Here is a 19,786-nt window from a genome sequence, read left to right as displayed (position 1 = left end):
TCCCTCTAAGCTGAGTTGGCGTGAGCTAGCGCACAGATTTTTAGCCTCCCGCTCACACATTTTTGTCTTAGCTCAGGAAGGATGACCCCAGAGCACACTAATGTATGCAGTAGCTCGAAACTTTAATCCCAGGAGCTCACAAAGTAGGATTTTTGCTCACAAGACTCTGCAGCTTAGAGGGAACACTGCTCCCCAGGTATCTTGACAACCCACAGCCTCCCCCCCCCCCCATTTCCAAACCGCTGCCCTAAGAAATCTATGACCGAGTCAGATATCTACCGATAATAATGAGTCCTAACACAAGCCTACCTACCAATTTCAAGAAGGAAAAGAACTGACAGCACCCCCCCCCCCCCTCCCCAGTCTGGTTAATATAGCCTACAATTCCTAACACCTGCAAGCAATTAGGAGCACCCTGGAGGGGCTCATGAGACTCCCAGCAGGATCTGGACCACCAGGGCTGCATTTAACCCTTTGGGGAGCCATCTGGATATCTGGCCCATGTGGATCTGTAGAAAGATTTCAGTATGTAGGCAACAGGCTGCCAATAGACCGGTGGGGCCCCAGAGACCGTCTTTTTAACTCCGCCTTTAAAGAAAAGCAAGAGCCCTATGGCATAGCGTGTTAAAGCTCCAGTACTGCAGTCCTAAGCTCTAAGACCTGAGTTCGATCCCCGGTGGAAGCTGGGTTTTCAGGTAGCCGGCTCGAGGTTGACTCGGCCTTCCATCCTTCCAAGGTCGGTCAAATGAGAACCCAGCTTGCTGGGGGGTGGAGGAAGTGTAGATGACTGGGGATGACAATGGCAAACCAGCCCGTAAAAAGTCTGCCCTGAAAACGTTGTGAAAGAAACGTCACCCCAGAGTCGGAACCGACTGGTGCTTGCACGGGGGACTTTTCCTTTCTCTTTAAAGAAAAGCAGTCAGCCTGAAGAACAAAGCAGAAGTCAAGCGGCACCTTTAAGACCAGCCAGGTTTTATGCAAAATGTCAGTTTTCGTGTGCTAGAAGCACCCTTCAGACAACACCCTTGATCCAATCTTTCTCTAGATTTGGTCCCCACTTTCTCTAGATTTGGTTCCCACTTTATATTTGATCCCCACTTTCTCTAGATTTGGTCCCCACTTTCACTGTATCTGGTCCCCACTTGCTCTAGATTTGGTCCCCACTTTCTCTAGATTTGGTTCCCACTTTATATTTGATCCCCACTTTCTCTAGATTTGGTCCCCACTTTCTCTGTATCTGGTCCCCACTTGCTCTAGATTTGGTCCCCACTTTCTCTATATTTAGGACTGTTGGCGCCCGCGTTGGCCCGGGGGTTGCTTCCTTCCTTCCCTCCCGTGTCGGGCTGTCCCGTGAGAACGCTCTGTCGCGTGTGCAGCGGCCTCCTTCCTTCCGTGTCTGGGCACCGGCTGCTTTCCTTTCTCCCGGGGCGGAGGCGGGCCCGGAAGGGGCTGGCTGGCTGGCTGGCTGGGCCCGGCCGCTGGAGCGCCCTCCCGCCCGCCCGCCTTCCTTCCTTCCTTGCTTCTTTCTCCGCCGCCGCCGCTCTCGGGCCATGGCTCGCCTGGCCTCCCGGCTGGCCCTCCGCCTGGCGGCGGCTGCGATCCCTTCGCCCTCTCCCGCCGGGGCCGCCCGCCTGTGCAGCCTGGGCTGCTGCGCCTCCTACCGCCTCCGCGACCGCCGTGAGTCCCCCCGCCCCGCCACCGTTGCCAATCCCCAGGTGGGGGCGGGGGATCCCCCGGGTTGGAGACGGTGGGGGGGGGGCGAAAGGAGATGTCTGCTGGGCACTCACTCCATAATGCCCTAGGGAGACCGATTCCCATAGCGTATGATGGAGAATTGACCTGCGGGTAGAGGCTGGGGGGGCGGTGTTTTGAGGTTTTCAGCATCGCATCCGGTGCCTCTCCTCAAAACACCCTCCAAGTTTCAAAAAGTTTGGATCAGGGGGTCCGATTCTATGAGTCCCAAATAAGGTGCCCCTATCGTTCATTGCTTCTGGCTCAAGAAATATCTGGGGACTTTGGGGGTGGGGCCAGGAGACTTTGGGGGTGGTTGCAGGAGGCTTTGGGGGTGGAGTCAGGAGACTTCAGGGTGGAGCCAGGAGACTTTGGGGGTGGGCCAGGAGGCTTTGGGGTGGGGCCAGGAGGAGGCAGTCTCTGGGGAGGGGTCTCCTGCCACAGCCTCCAAGTTCCCACAGCAAGGTGTTTTCTCTAGGGGAGCTGATCCCTGTGGTTTGCCAGACCGCTTGTAATTTCAGGTCTCCAGGGCTCGTCTGGAGGTTGGTAACTGGGCATGAAGGCACGACTAGCGTCCTAGATTTGTTCAGTTGTAAATGCCTTCCCTTTGAGGCCAGGCTTCCTCACGTTTTGCCCAACCGTTTCTGTCTGCCTCCCCAGCTTTGTAGCTTCAGATCTGAGGTTCTTAGGGTGAGCCCTTCGGGTGCTCCCTGTAATCACCATGCCCAGAGCATCCTCTTCGGCTTTCTTTTCCACGTTTCTTGGGTCTCTGCTCTGCGCCACATTTCCCAATTCTGCCCTGCAGTGGAATTCTCAAAGACTGAAACTGGCATTGCCTACTATTACCAACATCACCACCCCTTTGTTATCTGCTTGCGGCTCCTCACCTTTCTTTCCTAGCCCCATAGGGCTTATGATGAAAGGGGCACTCATGCCTATCTTCTAGCTGTGCCTAGAAAGGTGCCAATCATTCTTTTCGTGTTTGGCTACAGCTCTAATTTTTTTTTCCACCCTGAAAACTCACCTCTGAGTTTCTGAGTGACTCGTTTATTTACCTCTTTATTTATTTACCTCTTTTTTCTTGCAGAAGGTTTTAGTAATTTTGAATAGAGATGGATATGCTTTCTCTTTGAGTTGTAATATTCTCTTAGAAGGTGCTCTTTGTACCGTGTTGGATACAGAATTCATTCACCTGTGTGTTTGTTTTGATATATTTATCTCAATAAAAACATTTTTTGTAAGAAGGAAGGAAGGAAGGAAAGAAAGAAAGAAAGAAAGAAAGAAAGAAAGAAAGAAAGAAAGAAAGAAAGAAAGAAAGAAAGAAAGAAAGAAAGAAAGAAAGAAAGAAAGAGGCAACACCCTTTTCTGTCTGTTGCTCCCCCCCCCCCCAGCCCAGTTTCTTTTCTGTCTCTCTTTGCCCATCTGGCAAAAGTTGTCGCCCCAATGAAAATTAGGAAACAGGATTTTTTTTTGGCAATGTCACGATAAAAGCAGTGGTTCCACAGGACTTTTAGCTGCTTTTCTTCTGCAGCAGATTAATCCAGTTACTAGCTGGAGGTTTTCCTCTGGTGCAGCGTAGCCTTCTCACCCCTCTGTCTCCACCCCATTCCACAAAGTTGCTTACCCCACCCCTAGAATATCCTTCCGCCCTTTGACTCCATCTCTGCGGTCTCCGTTGCCACCCAGTGCCTGGTTCCATGCCCTTCCCTCCAGAGTTTCCTACTCAAATAGATGGTAATCATCCAAAATATCCACAGCAGGCTTGTCCTTGTTTGGTGAAGAAAAACACTGTGCTTTGTCTAAACATGTGCAAAAAGTTGGGATGCACTGAGTGGTGGTGGAGACGTGTTTGCAGGAGAGAGTTAGGAAAGGGTCGCTTTCTTTTTTTGCCTACTTGTAAGCCGCCCTGAGCCTGCCTCGACGGGGAGGGCGGGGTATAACTAAAAAAATTATTGTATTTATTTATTTACTGTTCCCAGGCTGTTCCCCCACCCCAATCTGTGTTTTGTTTTGTTTGTTTGGTTTTGCATCAGTTTGGAAAGAAACCACACCCCTTCTGCCTGCAAATATTCCCTGGTAAAAGATGATTTTGTTTAAGTTTTTGTTTTAGCCAGCTTTAAGAGGGGGTTAGATAAAAATATGGAGCAGAGGTCCATCAGTGGCTATTAGCCACAGTGTGTGTGTGTGTGTATATATATATATATATATATATAGGCCACTGTGTGACACAGAGTGTTGGACTGGATGGGCCACTGGCCTGATCCAACATGGCTTCTCTTATGTTCTTATGTCTGGAGCAGTGACGCTCTGTATTCTTGGTGCTTGTGGGGGGGCACAGCAGGTGGTTTTCCAGTGTTCTGGCCCCACTGATAAACCTCCAGATGGCACCTGGGGGGTTTTGGCCACTGTGTGACACAGAGTGTTGGACTGGATGGGCCATTGGCCTGATCCAACATGGTGTCACGGCTAGGGCCGGGTCAGGCAAAGTCCAGAGGCAGTCCGAGGTCTGTAGCCAGTAAGCAGGAGGGTCCGAGGCGCCAAATCCGAATCACTGTAGAAGTATCGCAGGTCTGAGGTCCAGAAGCCGAGGTCAGGGAGTCCAGAAGTCCAAAGTCAGGAACCGGAGTGGATGCTAGAATGTCAGGGAGATGACTAGTTGCTTCCACAAAGCCTCCTCCCAAAGCCCACAGCTATATAGCCCTCTGCTGGCTGTTGCCCGTTTGGGCTAATTGCTGGCTCAGGGAGGCAGCCAGGATCCTGTTACCACTCAAGCATCCTTGCTCTTAGAAGGGCCAGAATCCTCTCAGAACTCAGGGCTCAGGGAGCGTCTTGCTCGTGAGCATGCCGCCCTCCTCCGATCCCTGAGGTCCTGCCGGAGGCGGTCACGCACACGAGCCACCCGAGAGGGCGAGGCAGGGGGGCTGGGATCTTCTCCAGCAGGAGGCAGGGGCGCTGGTGCAGGTGGCAGGGGCACAGTTTCCTCATCAGACTCAACTTCCTCTGAAGGGTCCCCAGCACCCATGACACATGGTTTCTCTTATGTTCTTCTGTGACACAGAGTGTTGGACTGGACGGGCCATTGGCCTGATCCAACATGGCTTCTCTTATATTCTTAAGTTGGTGATGCCGTCTATTTAAACCTAGAACTAACAACAAACCCTTATTTATGACACTTTACACCTATGACATCGGTCTGCTTTTTATCACCCTCCATTGTTGTTTCAGCCCAGTTAACAGCACAAACAAACACAGACCCTAATTTGTGATTCTTTTAATCTGCTAAAAACATTTCCATGGTTCTACATACTAACTCCCTGCTCGTTTTCTCTATTTAAGGACAGCTTGCCCTTCCATTTTTGTCTGATGAACTCTGCTTAGAGTGTACGAAAGCTGACATTCTGAATAAAACCCCACAGAAAACAATTCCACACCATCCTCTATATGACAGCCCTTCAAGTACTTGAAGATGGTGATTCTATCACCACTCAGCTGCCTCCTCTCCAGGCTAAACGTGCCCAGCTCCCTCAACCTTTCTTCATAGGACTTGGTCTCCAGACCCCTCACCATCTTCGTCGCCCTCCTCTGGACCCGTTCCAGCCTGTCTAGATCCTTCTTAAAATACCCCATCCTTCTCTCTAAATCAGAGTCTCAGAGTGGCTTACAATCTCCTATCTTCTCCCCCCACAACCGACACCCTGTGAGGCGGGTGGGACTGGGAGAGCTCTACCAGAAGCTGCTCTTTCAAGGACAGCTCTGCCAGAGCTATGGTTGACCCAAGGCCATTCCAGCAGCTGCAAGTGGAGGAGTGGGAATCAAACCCAGTTCTCCCAGATAAGAGTCCGCACACTTCACCACTGCACCAAACTGGCTCTCAGTTTGCAGATAAATACACGCAAAATGTGTGAGCTTGCCTCCTTTTCTTCTCAGTGCACCCTCTCTGGCAGAGCCCGATTACAATTCCCGGAGGGAGTCGCCAGTCTCCGATCAACATCCAGTGGAGAGACAGCGTTTATGATCCTCACCTTCAACCCTTGGAAATACGCTACGATCCAGAATCTTGTCTTCATATGTGGAACAACGGCTACTGCTTCCTGGTCGAATTTGAGGATTCCACGGACAAATCATGTGAGGGCAGCTGCAGCGGGCTTTGGGAAGCGCAGGGCAAGGCAGGCAGTGGCGGAAGCCATGTTGAGGCACCAGGGGTCTGAATCGAATTCCCGGAGAGCCGTTTCCTAGCTCTGAAAATCCAAGGGCTTACGTGAAACGGGTCATTTAGTGTGTTATGCTTGAAGTGTGAGTCTTCAGTGAAAGGGCGGGTTTTAAATGCCAGCCTGGTGAGGCAAGAGGGTTTCCCTGCATGACTTTCCCCAGACTCAGCGCCCTGTTTAAGCTGCACAGAACCTTGCCTGGAAAAGCGCCGCAGCCTTAGTTAGCGCACTGGAGTTTGGTTACCCTTGCGATTGCATGCCGTGCTGGTGTGCTAATTCACTGCTTTTTGCAGAAGCATTTAAATGAGATGCTGAGCCCGTACAAAGTTGCAAGGAAGAACTTTGCCTTGCCAGCTACTGTGGTATAGTGGTTAAAGCAGGGGTGTCAAACATGCAGTTTGGGGCCGACTCAGGACCCCGGAGGGTTCCTATCAGGCCCCCAAGCAACTGGGTTTCTTCTGCATCCTTCTCCCTATATCTTGCTTCCTTCTGCATAACAGCTTGCTTTGCAAGGCTTGCTCAATTGCATGGGAGCTACGGAGCAAAACCTCTATTTTCTCCATTGGCTGAGGCTCCTTCCCCTTCTGGTCCACTGGGGAAGGAAGGAAAGAGCCAGAGCTTCCTTTGCCCAGTTCCCTGGATCTCATGGGAGAAATACAAAGAAAGCATCTTTAAGACCAAGGAGTGCTAACCATTTAAGCATGTTTTAATTTTTTTTAAAAAAGACATGTGTTTGTCTGTATTCTTTATAAAATTTATATCTCTGCTACCTAATCTTAAATAGGTACACACATGGCCCGGCCCAACATGGTTTGGCCCAACCCGACACGACCCGGCCCAACAAGGTCTCGTTTATGTCAGATCCAGCCCTCATAACAAATGAGTTCGACACCCCTGGGTTAAAGGGTTGGATTAGGATCTGAAAGGCTCAGTTAAAAAAAAAAAAAAAGACTCCGTTTCAAATCCCTGCTTGGTCTTGGAAGTTTGCTGGTGTGATCTTGGGCCAGTCACAGACTTTCAGCTCAAACTACTTTCCCAGAGTTCTTGTGAGGATAAAATAGAGGGGAGGAGGATTCTGTGAGCCACCTTGGGGGAGGGGGGAAACCGTGGGGGGTTAATGAAATAAATATATTCATCTTTACATCATTTCTGTGAGTCAGGTTAGGCTGCGGGACAGTGACTCAGCAAGCCGAAGGAACCCCGAATCCAAGTTTCCCTGCTCTAAATCCCACATTAATTTAATTATCTTATGGCAGCATGTAGTTTCGGGAGTGTAGCTTCAAGGTTTTAGTACTGACGCTTAAAGCCTTAAGCAGCCTGGGACCGGCATACCTGTGGGACCATCTCTCCCCATATGAGCCCCAGAGGTCATTAAGATCAGCAAATCAACATCTTTTGACCATCCCTGGCCCAGGGGACGTCCGGCTTGCCTCGACCAGGGCCAGCCTGGTGGAACCAGCTCCCTTTAGACCAGGGGTGTCGAACTCATTTGTTATGAGGGCTGGATCTGACATAAATGAGACTTTGTCGGGCCGGGCCATATTGGGCCGAGCCATATGCGTATCTATCTAAGATTAGATAGCAGAGACATAAACTTTATAAAGGACACGGACAAACACAATTAAAGATTTTTTTTAAAAAAATTAAAACCTGCTTAAAACGTTAGCACTCATTGGTCTTAAAGGTGTTTTCTTTGTATTTCTCCCCTGGGATCCAGGGAACTGGGCAAAGGAAGCTCTGGCTCTTTCCTGCCTTACCCAGGGGATCAGTTGGGAGAGGAGCCTCAGCCAATAGAAGGAACAGAGGCTTGGTTCAGTAGCTGCGCTGTGCGATTGTGATAGCCTGGCAAAGCAAGCTCTTCCTCCCCAAGGGAGGAGCCTCAGCAAATGAAGAAAATTTGCTCTATTGGTCTATTTGTTCTGTGCGATTGAGCAAATCTTGCAAAACAGTTACGTAGAAGTAAGACAGAGGGAGAAGGAAGCAGATGACAGCCAGTTGCTCGGGGGGGTTGATAGGAGCCCTCTGGAGACTTGATTCGGCCCCCAGGCCAGATGTTTGACACTCCTGCTTTAGATGTTCAGGCCCTGCCGGATCTGTTGCTATTCCGGAGGGCCTGTAAGGTGGAGCTGTTCCGCCAGGCCTATGGCTAAGGCCGGCGGACGTCGTTACTTTATTATACCATCAAATCAGCCTCCCTGCACTAATACTTAAGTCGGGCCAATACAGCTGGTATCCTTGACACCAAAGCTGTATTTAACAGATGTGTCCATACCATTCCATGCCGCATTGAAATCCACACTGAGTTAAATGGCTTAACTTGTTTAAATTTTAATCTCTTTTTAATTGTTTGGTTCTGTTTTATTGTTGGCTTGATTGTTTTGTTGTGTTGGAACCCGCCCCGAGCCAATCACGGGATAGGGTGGGCTCTAAATCGACAGAAATAAATAAATAAAATAGTACAGCCAGGAGATGCTAATATTGTCTGGCAGCCAGAAGTTCTAGCTCTGTTAGTGTTATGCACCACTAGGTGGCGAGCTGGACTTGTTTTTTTTTAAAGGCAAGAGACGTTTCAGAGGTGGCTGGCCATTGCCTGCTTCTGTATCACACTCCTGGTGTTCCTTGGAGGTCGCCTTTGCAAATATTAGCCAAGGGCAACCCTGCTTCACTTCCGACATCTGACCAGATTGGGCTAGCCTGGCCTATCTGGGTCAAGGCCAACAGGCCTTGCAAGCTGACCTATCTAGGCTGAGGCAGTACTTTTATTGCCCAAACGCTACGTCGTTTGCTTTTTGTATGACCGCTTTTTGTGGGGGGAGGGAAATTTGCCATATTATTGCCTCTCGTCTCAGGCTTACATGTACCCGGGTGGAAAGCCAAACTCTGACATTAACCATTAATGAAATAAAAGGCTGCTTATCTCTTTGGCTATATTAACAAAGATAAGCTTTTGAGTAATGTACTTGAAAATATCTATAAGGCAAGATAGGCGCTTGCTTTTCAGCAAAGTGAGCTCTTTCTCCTTGGAATTATTTAAACAGTGCTAAACGGGAGCGAAAAGGAACGAAGTGGCTTTCTCTGGCATTGCAGGAGTTTCTTTTTTTCCTTTAAAAAGGAAAAGGCGAGTTTCACGCGCTCCCTGTAACTGAGTACTTTGCATTTAAACATAATGGATGCCTCCATGTAAACAGATAAGATAAGCACATCAAAAGCCCTAAGCAATTTAGCAACTGGGCATAAGCAGCGGTTCTTTATTGCCCGTTGTATACATGTGGTTAGTGTCTGGCAGCACTCATTCATTTAGTTGTATTGCACACATTTTGACCTCACCTAGTTACCCAGTGAACTGTTTTGCAAAGAGAGCATTGGCTGGCCTTGGTCCAAGTCGGCTGCTACCTCAGTTGGTGAACAGCTGCTGTAGAACCGGCTCGGAAGCTGCAGTTAGTTGCCCTGAGCTGGGCAATGTCTGTCTTCACACTCAAAGGTCATTTGAGGTGGGCGAGCTTCACTGGTTTGCAGTAGGAGAGCTAGATTCTATTTCAGTAGAAACCTAGAGGCCAACGAGATCTATGGGGTAAGAGTTTTGCTATTAAAGGTTGCAGCTCTGCTACAGTAGTCCTCTTGGGTTTGAGGTATTCAGGGGAAAATATCTCAGGGGAAGCTATTTAATGCAGATTTTCACTGCTTCTTTTTGCAGAAGGCCTTTGGCTGGTTTTGTGTGATTGACAGTGCAAGCGTCTGCCCAGCAGCTCTAGTATAAACCCACTTTAAATTGGTGGGCTTAAAGCAGAGTTAGTAAGGACCCCGTGGCGCAGAGTGTTAAAGCTGCAGTACTGCAGTCCGAGCTCTGCTCACAACCTGAGTTCGATCCCCGGTGGAAGCTGGGTTCAGGTAGCTGGCTCAAGGTTGACTTGGCCTTACATCCTTCTGAGGTCGGTAAAATGAGTACCCAGAGCTGTCTGCGGGTAAAATGTAGATGACTGGAGAAGGCAATGGCAAACCACCCCGTATAAAAGTCTGCCAAGAAAACCTTGTGATGTAACGCCACCCCATGGGTCAGGAAGACTTGGTGCTTGCACAGCGCACTACCTTTTGCCCTTTTACCTTTAGAGCAGAGTTACGCTGCAGAGGACTGCACTGTAAGACATAGGAGACATGGTATGGCATCCTTGCCGAAGCTAAGCAGGCATAGACCGGAGAGCTCCTCTGAGCAGGGGTTGAACTAGATGACCTCTGAGATCCCTTCCAACTCTAACGTTCTGTGATCTCCGCACGAATAGCAATAATGATGTATTCACCAATCAGTTTGCAGGCTCCCCCAGCAGGCTCCTTGAGTCTTGGGAAAGAAAAGCACAAGGCTCACGGCAAAACAAAACGCTTCAAAGATTAAATATGTGAAACAACTGGACACGCAATGAAGAACTGCAAATTTCAACTGCAAACTCAGTTGCAAATCAATCACTGACTCGAGAAAATAAATAGAAAGCGCTGGTCCATGCTGACTGCGTCTTCACGATAGTCCTTAAAGAGCCCAAGCTATTAAATGTCCCAGATAACTTGTCGGACTTTCAGTCTTCAGCCTTATATGACTGCGAAAGAAATTGGAGCATGGGCTCTTTAAGGACTATCGTGAAGACGCAGTCAGCATTAGGGTTGCCAAGTCCAATTCAAGAAACATCTGGGGACTTTGGGGCTGGAGCCAGGAGCAAGGGTGCAACAAGCACAATTGAACTCCACAGGGAGTTCTGGCCTTCACATTTACAGGGAACGTGAACCTTTTAAATGCCTTCCTTCCATAGGAAATAATGAAGGGTAGGGGCACCTTCTTTTGGGGCTCATAGAATTGGACCCCCTAATACAATCTTTCTGAAAGTTGAGGGGTATTTTGGGGAGAGGCATTGGGTGCTATGCTGAAAATGTGGTGCCTCTACCTCAAAATGCAGCCCCCCCCCAGAACCCCAAATACCCACGGATCAATTCTCCATTATTTTCTATGAAAATAAGTCTCCATAAGGAATAATAGAGTTCCCAGCAGACATTTCCCTCCCCTCCCCCCCGCTTTCTGATGATCCTGAAGCGGGGGGAGGGCCTCCAAACCGGGGGATCCCCTGCCCCCACCTGGGGATTGGCAACCCTAGCCAGCATGGATCAGTGTTTTCTATTTGTTTTCTCGAGTCAGTGATTGATTTGCAACCGGGTTGCAGTTGAAATCTGCAGTTCTTCATTGTGTATTCAGTTGCTTAATATATTTCATCTTTGCAGTATTTTGTTTTGCCGTGAGCCTTGTGCTTTTTTCCGTTTGTCTATTGCATGGCTTCCTCTTTTGGTTTGGCTTCTTGAGTCTTAGCAGCTGAAAAAGGTTGAGGGATCTGTCAGCAGAAAGAAATACCTCTGCTTCCCTTCTGCACTCTTGTTTTTAGTATCGTGACGTTGCTGCATTTCCCTGCTCTCCTCTACCTTTGTAGATTGTTCTGCAGTTGCTGCTAAACAGAATTGCACAGTGGAGTTATTGCCACATTTCATTGGATGGTTATCCCAAACAGTGTACCCCCTAAGCTGAGTTAGTGTGAGCTAGCTCACAGTTTTTTAGCCTCCAGCTCACACATTTTTGTCTCAGCTCAGGAAAAATGGCCCCAGAGCATAATTTATGCAGTCGCTCACAACTTTAACGCCATTCGTTCACGAAGTAGGATGTTTACTCATAAAACTCCACAGCTTCATTTAATTTAATTTTTAGATTTATATCCTGCACTTTGCCGGACATGGGCTCAGGGCGGTTTACAGCAGAAGTTTAACATACAAATTAAACTATAAAACGTCATAAAAGCATACAGCATAAAAATCTGAGGGCAGGACAACATAACAAGGGACCATTGATCCCAACTGTGACTTCTAGAAGGAGTTTCCTTTGCACTTCCTACTTGGGCACCAGCCCTGCTCTGTGTGTGTGTGTGCAAAACATTTGCTCTGTCCATTTTGTCTTGTGAGTTTGCCGCCTTCATTCTCTAAATTTTCCTGGGAGTCTTAGTGATCTACAGCAGTATTGCAAATCATGTGTTAAAATAGACCCAGGGTCATATGAAGCTGCCTTCTACTGAATCAGACCCTCCTGGGTCCATCAAAGTCAGTCTTGTCTACTCAGACTGGCAGCAGCTCTCCAGGGTCTCAAGCTGAGGTTTTTCATGCCTATTTGCCTGGACCCTTTTTAGTTGGAGAAGCCGGGGATTGAACCTGGGACCTTCTGCATGCCAAGCAGATGCTTTACCAATGAGCCACTGGCCCTCCCCTAATAACAGAACATATGAAGCTGCCTTATACTGAATCAGGCCCTCCTGGGTCCATCAAAGTCAGTATTGTCTTCTCAGACTGGCAGCGGCTCTCCAGGGTCTCAAGCTGAGGTTTTTCACACCTATTTGCCTGGATCTTTTTTCGTTGGAGATGCCGGGGATTGAACCTGGGACCTTCTGCTTACCAAGCAGACACTCTACCACTGAGCCACCGTCCCTCCCTTCAACAGGGTGACCCTAGAAGCCACAGCATCCACCAATGCCAATCCAAGGGCCTGCCCAGTTTGTTTGTTTTTTAAGTGGGCAGGGTCCGGCAGGGCTTTTGCCCAGCAAGGCTTCTGACTGGCTATTGGAGATTTGATTGGCAGTGCAGATTTTTAAAGTTATAGCCTGGGCAGCGGCTGGCACCACAGGACAAAGAGGTTGTGCTGAAGGTGAGCTGTGGCAGCCATTTTGTGGCTGGCTCCGCCTCATGAGGCAGCCATTTTGTGACTGTGTCCTCCACATGGTGCCAGAATTCTAAAGATGCCTACAAGTTCGAAAAGGTTGGAATAGGGATGGCTTGGAACAGACATTCGCTGTAATTTACCGCTGTAATTGCATCACTATAGCAGGTGATTATTTAGTGCAGGGTAAGTTAAAAGCAGGGGTGGAATTCTAGCAGGAGCTCCTTTGCATATTAGGCCACACTCCATGATGTAGCCAATCCTCCAAGAGTTTACAAAAAGAGCCTTGTAAGCTCTTGGAGGATTGGCTGCATCAGGGGGTGTGGCCTAATATGCAAAGGAGCTCCTGCTAGAATTCCATCCCTGGTTATAAGCACTTTCCGCAAAATTTCTTCCTCAGGCTGTGGTATTTGGTCACCTTCACTGGTGCTCACCAAGTTCATTTCCTAAAAAGGTAGCCTTCTTCTTGCTTTGTTCTGAGAGCCTGTTTGGTGTAGTAGTGAAGTGTGTGGACTCTTAGCTGGGAGAACTGGGTTTTATTCCCCACTCCTCCACTTGCAGCTGCTGGAATGGCCTTGGGACAGCCATAGCTCTCACAGCAGTTGTCCTTGAAAAAGGGCAGCTGCTGTGAGAGCCCTCTCAGCCTCACCCACCTCACAGGGTGTCTGTTGTGGGAGGAGAAGATATAGGAGATTGTAAGCCACTCTGAGTCTCTGATTCAGGGAGAAGGGCGGGGTATAAATCTGCAATTCTTCCTCCACTTGCACCTGCTGGAATGGCCTTGGGTTAGCCATAGATCTCATAGGAGTTGTCCTTGAAAGGGCAGCTGGTGTGAGAGCCCGCTCAGCCCCACCCACCTCACGGGGTGTCTGTTGTTGGGGGAGAAGATATAGGAGATTGTAAGCCGTTCTGAGTCTCTGATTCAGAGAGAAGGGCAGGGTATAAATCTGCAATCTTCTTCTTCTTGCTTTGTGTTAAAGTTTCTCCTTTGTGTTCTTTTCAGAATACTAAATGCTTAACTTTGCCTTTAAAAAAAATATCTATCCCTTGTGCTTCTTTCTTTATGTTCTTTCTTTCTTTCTATTTTCTCTCTCTCTCTGCTTGCTTCTGCCCTTTACCAAAAGTAGAGAGATGCCGGTAGACAAAAGAAATGTGGATTTAAAGTAGAAGTGACGGACAATGCAAAGAGCTGGAAAGTGGAGCGGAAAAGAAGTAGAAAAACAGCATCTGGGACCAGATTCAGATGGGATCCCTCCAAATGGTGAGGTTAGTTTCTTAGCATGAAAACAAAACAGATGTGAAATTCTTGCTCTGTTGCCCCCTGCTGGCTGATTGTGGGCACACGGCGTTGGCATAGGCAGCAATTCCAAAACGGGGAACGCAGGGCCTGTCGGTGGGAGAAGCCATGTGGATTTCAGCAGTTATGAACAATGCAGGGGCAAAGGGCTTTCAGTTCCGGAAAAAGTCCAGAAAAGGGCAACTAGGATGATTCAAGGGTTGGAACACTTTCCCTAAGAAGGAAGGTTAAAACACTTGGGGCTCTTTAGCTTGGAGAAACGTCCACTGAGGAGTGACATGATCGAGGTTTACAAGATTATGCATGGGATGAAGAAAGCAGAGAAAGAAGTACTTTTCTCCCTTTCTCACACTACGGGAACTCACAGGCACTCCATGAAATTGCTGACTACTTGAGTTAGAATGGATAAAAGGAAGTACTTCTTCACCTAAAGGGTGATGAACACTTGGAATTCACTGCCACAGGAGGTGGTGGTGGCTGCAAGCATAGCCGGTTTCAAGAGGGGGTTAGATAAACATCTGGAGCAGAGGTCCATCAGTGGCTATTAGCCACAGGGTATTGTTGGAACTCTCTTTCTGGGGTGTGATGCTCTGTATTCTTGCTGCTTGGGGGGCACAGTGGGAGGGCTTCTAGTGTCCTGGCCCCACTGGTGTACCTCCTGATGACACCTGGTTTTTTTGGCCACTGTGTGACACAGAGTGTTGGACTGGATGGGTCACTGGCCTCATCCAACATGACTTCTCTTATGTTCTTATGTCTGGGGCAGTGATGCTCTGTATCCTTGGTGCTTGGGTGAGGGGCAACAGTGGGAGGGCTTCTAGTGTCCTGGCCCCAATGGTGGACCTCCTGATGGCGCCTGGGTTTTTTGGCCACTGTGTGACACAGAGTGTTGGACTGGATGGGCCATTGGCCTGATCCAACGTGGCTTCTCTTATGTTCTTCTGTGACACAGTGTTGGACTGGATGGGCCACTGGCCTTGATCCAACGTTGCTTCTCTTATGTTCTTCTGTGACACAGAGTGTTGGACTGGATGGGCCATTGGCCTGACCCAACATGGCTTCTCTTATGTTCTTCTGTGACACAGAGTGTTGGACTGGATGGGCCATTGGCCTGACCCAACGTGGCTTCCCTTATGTTCTTCTGTGACACAGAGTGTTGGACTGGATGGGCCATTGGCCTGATCCAACATGGCTTCTCATGTTCTTCTGTGACACAGAGTGTTGGACTGGATGGGCCATTGGCCTGATCCAACATGACTTCTCTTATGTTCTGATTCAAGAGTAGGAACAGAAGGTTTTGTCAGGAGGGAGAATGTGACAGGACCCCTTAAGAAGGTAGGACCAGAACCAGTGGGTTGAAATTAAATCAAAAGACTTTCTGGCTCAGCATCAGGAAGAACTTCCTGACTGTTAGAGCGGTTCCTCAGTGGAACAGGCTTCCTTCGGAGGTGGTGGGCTCTCCTTCCTTGGAGGTTTTTAAACAGAGGCTGGATGGTCATCTGACAGCGATGAAGATCCTGTGAATTTGGGGTAGATATTTGTGGGTTTCTTGCATTGTGCAGGGGGTTGGACTAGATGACCCTGGAGGTCCCTTCCAACTCTATGATTCTATAACTGGGTTTTCCTCGTCGGGATATGAGGACAATCGTGCAGCATCTTCAGTTATCCTTCCGTTATCCAAAGGAGTGAGAAGTGACTCACGAAAGCTCATCCCCTGCCACAAATTTTGTATAAGGACCAGAAAGTTATTCAGCAGTTACCATGGACTGATTTATACGGAACTAACCAACGAAGTTGTCGGAACATATGAAATCAGCAGCTATGAATCTTTTGGTATTTGCATTAAAAATAGCATAGCTGGGCCTGAACGTTGTTACTAGCGGGCCTTTGGTGGGGCACGTGAATATAATTCCTGCAATGAGCAACTCGGAGAATAGCTCCAGCTTTTGCGGCCACCCGTGTTTGTCGCGATTCCAGAAGCATCACTGGCTGGTCACGGGACCAAAGGAGAATCTGTGTTTGGGTGCCGAAGTTGCAAGCGTCCCGTAATATCTCTGTGAGACAGTTCAGAAGAACCTGCTTGTGGAGGGAGACCAGACCCCCTCTGACTCTGTGCCAGCATTTTTCAAGAGTTGCTGTGGTTGTTCTCCTTCTAAAGTGTTTTGTTTGTGAGGACACGGATACAGGATACTTCCCATTCTGACAGCCCCTCTTTCCCTGGCCACTGGAAGGGGATGAACATATGAAGCTGCCTTATACTGAATCAGACCCTTCTGGGTCCATCTAAGTCAGTATTGTCTTCTCAGACTGGCAGCGGCTCTCCAGGGTCTCAAGCTGAGGTTTTTCACACCTACTTGCCTGGACCCTTTTTTGGAGATGCCAGGGATTGAACCTGGGACCTTCTGCCTACCAAGCAGATGCTCTACCACTGAGCCACCGTCCCTCCCCTGCTCTCCAGGGTCTCAAGCTGAGGTTTTTCACACCTATTTGTCTGGACCCTTTTTTGGAGATGCCAGGGATTGATCCTGGGACCTTCTGCTTCCCAAGCAGATGCTCTACCACTGAGCCACCATCCCTCTCCTACCACTGAGCCACCGTCCCTGGGGGGGTTGGGTTGCCAGTTCGAGGCTGAGAAACTCCTGAAGATTTGGGGATGGAGTCTGGTGAGTGCAGGAACCTCAGAGGCATACAATGCCTTAGACTCCACCCTCTGAAGCATCCCTTTTCTCCAGGGGAGCTGATCTCTGCAGTCTGGAGATGAGCTGCAATTCCAGGGGATCCCCAGGTCCCGCCTGGAGGCTGCTGGCATCCCTAGCATTTTCCATCTCTGCAGTACAGCCATTTTGCACCTGCCCGGTGCTTTCGGCCGAGTTTGTCTGTTCTTCTCCCAAACGGCTTCCATCTCGGCTTCTCACCAAGCCACTCCTTAGGAGTTGGGAGTCCTCAAAGGTTAGAACTGTGACGGTTCCAGCCCAGCTGCTCCCAATGTCATTGCAGCGCATCAGTTTCATTCAGCGGTCTGTTCTTAAGCATCCATCTTCTAATGCCTTTTATCTGTTTGTGGAAGATATTACAGGAGGCCCCTTGGAGAACAACTACAGGCTGAAGCAGTTCCACTTCCACTGGGGGGCCGTAAATGACTGGGGTTCCGAACACACAGTCGACTGTAAAGTTTTCCCAGCAGAGGTAAGAAGAAGAACAAGAGGGGTGGTTGTGGTTACGGTAGCCAAAACTACCGGTACGGGGAGGATGATAGCTGGCTCTCCCCAATATTTCCCTTTCCTGAAATGTAGCTCTGGGCACAGTGGGGTAGGATAGGATGACCGGGGCTTTTTTTATAGCAGGAACTCCTTTGCATATTAGGCCACACCCCCTGATGTAGCCAATCCTCCTGGAGCTTGCAATAGGCCCTGTACTGAGAGCCCTGTAAGCTCTTGGAGGATTGGCTACATTGGGGGGAGTGGCCTAATATGCAAAGGAGTTCCTGAGGATGACCAGTTTTTCTTTTAAGCTTGTTCCCTCCTCACCAGCTACAGTTAACTCAGCAGGGGAAAGATGCTGGTAGGCACCCATATCTCTTTCTCCAAAGGCTCATTTCTCTTAGAGGGAGTGATTAGGGCTAAGAAAGTGGTTAAGCATTCCCTCTCTCCCCCCACCCCTTTCTAATGGTCCCAATGCAGCATACTTGGGTGTCATGGTGAAGTGCATGCATTCTTATCTGGGAGAACTGGGTTTGATTCCCCACTCCTCCACTTGCAGCTGCTGGAATGGCCTTGGGTCATTCATAACTCTCGTGGAGTTGTCCTTGAAAGGGCAGCTTCTGGGAGAGCTCTCTCAGCCCCACCCACCTCACAGGGTGTCTGTTGTGGGGGAGAAAGGGAAAGGAGATTGCAGGCCGCTCTGAGACTCTGTCCTTGAAAGGGCAGCTTCTGGAAGAGCCCTCTCAGCCCCTCTGACCTCACAAGGCATCTGTTGTGGGGGAGAAAGATAAAGGAGATTGTGAGCCACTCTGAGATTCAGAGTGTAGGGCGGGATATAAATCCAATATCTTCTTCTGCGAAGGAAAAGGGTTTTTTACTAATTGCCCAGAAAAGCCTTATTTATGACGACGATACTGAATAAGAATCCAAAGAGAATAAGTGGGTAACAGATGGTGGCGCATCTAGTCACATCACACACTGCAAAGGTTTCTTTGGTGAACTTAATGACGGTGAGAAAGAAATAAAAATTGCTAATGGTAAATGCATACAGATTCAGGCCGTAGGTACCTGCAGTTTATGCTTGAGCAAACTCTTTGATTGACAGTCTCCCTGCCCCCCAAATGCACCTTCTTTAAAACCGAGAGATCCATGGTACAGCCCTAAGTTGGTACTTCAATTTAAGCTGTTGACTCTGAATAATATTGGGCTGCCAGTGAGCTTTGATTCAGAGTATAGATTTGAAATTAGCTGGCATAAGCTGGCCTTTAACTCCACCAGTCTCACAACTCCCGTGTAAGAAGAAGATGATGATATTGGATTTATATCCTGCCCTATACTCTGAATCTCAGAGCAGCTCACAATCTCCTTTCCCTTCCTCCCCCACAACAGACACCCTGTGAGGTAGATGAAGATATTGGATTTATATCCCGCCCTCCACTCTGAAGAGTCTCAGAGCGGCTCACAATCTCCTTTCCCTTCCTCCCCCACAACAGACACCCTGTGAGGTAGATGAAGATATTGGATTTATATCCTGCCCTATACTCTGAATCTCAGAGCAGCTCACAATCTCCTTTCCCTTCCTCCCCCACAACAGACAACCTGTGAGGTGGGTGGGGCTGAGAGAGCTCTCCTAGAAGCTGCCCTTTCAAGGACGACTCCTACGAGAGTTATGGCTGACCCAAGGCCATTCCAGCAGCTGTAAAAGGAGGAGTGGGGAATCAAACCTGGTTCTCCCAGTTAAGAGTCCACACATTTAACCACTACACCAAACTGGCTCATAACACAAGAAGAGCCCTACTGGATCAGACTAGTGGTCCATCTAGTCCAACATTTTGCCTAACATGGTGGCCAGCAACAGGGCACAGAGGCCGAGATCTTCCTCTGCTGTTGCCTCTCGGCACTGGGATTCAGAGGCTGACTGCTTCGGAACATGGAGGCTTTGCCCCTTGACATTCTCACAAGTGGAGTGCTAGAATGTCTCGCGCAAGTGGGCCTTGATAAAGAAGATTCCTAAGTGAATTAGCTGTGGTGGATCTTCTTCCTAGGAACCACACGTCTTGGCTTCGCATCTCTTTGGTCAAGACGTGGTCAAAGCCAGAGATGTGGCTGTTCGTTTGACCCAGTAGCTACATGGCCCTGTTCCTCTTTTGTGAGCTGTGTTTGGCCAGCCACAAAAGCCCATCATCTGGTCTCTGCGAGTCAAACCAGGTCATTGATGCCTCTTGAAGAAAATACGGTTCCGGTTACATTTCAGCCACAAACACAGATTCCGTTTTATTTCACAGCTGCATTTGGTACACTGGAATTCCTGCAAGTTTTCGAGTTTTGAAGAAGCTGTAATGGAGGATAATGGCCTGGCTGTAATTGGGGTCTTCTTGAAGGTACGGGCTCAACAAAAACACAGCTCTTCCTCTCTGAACTCGTGTGCAAATTAAAAAAAAATGCTACTGAAGAAATTTCACTTTTTATTTGCTGATTTCTTTTTGTTGACATTACATAGGTAAGCATACCACTGGTTCATCTAGTCCAGCATCCCATCTCACACAGTAGCCAACCAGTTCCTCTGGGGGGGGGGGGCAACCACAGGGCGGAGAGGCTGAGGCCTTCATAAAAATATTAG

At 48.8% G+C, this 19,786-nt stretch overlaps 1 protein-coding gene across 2 annotated transcripts in view; it reads left to right on the top strand.

The window, feature by feature from the left end:
• CA5A (carbonic anhydrase 5A) overlaps window positions 1–19,786 on the top strand; it is a 55,161-nt gene that overhangs the window by 21,569 nt on the left and 13,806 nt on the right. Inside the window, exons 1-4 of one of the 2 annotated variants that reach the window (XM_060254283.1) lie at window positions 1,526–1,677; window positions 5,659–5,856; window positions 17,034–17,152; window positions 19,452–19,547. In XM_060254283.1, coding sequence (XP_060110266.1) covers window positions 1,551–1,677; window positions 5,659–5,856; window positions 17,034–17,152; window positions 19,452–19,547 — 540 coding nt within the window. In that variant the 5' untranslated portion in view covers window positions 1,526–1,550. Of the gene's footprint in view, window positions 1–1,525; window positions 1,678–5,658; window positions 5,857–17,033; window positions 17,153–19,451; window positions 19,548–19,786 lie in introns of those variants that run through there. The other variant, XM_060254282.1, reaches the window with a different exon arrangement.

The sequence above is a fragment of the Heteronotia binoei genome, chromosome 14 (assembly GCF_032191835.1).
Source record: "Heteronotia binoei isolate CCM8104 ecotype False Entrance Well chromosome 14, APGP_CSIRO_Hbin_v1, whole genome shotgun sequence".
NCBI lineage: Eukaryota > Metazoa > Chordata > Lepidosauria > Squamata > Gekkonidae > Heteronotia > Heteronotia binoei.
The sequence above is the reverse complement of the archived record's forward strand: the minus strand, read 5'-3'. Positions and strand labels throughout refer to the sequence as shown.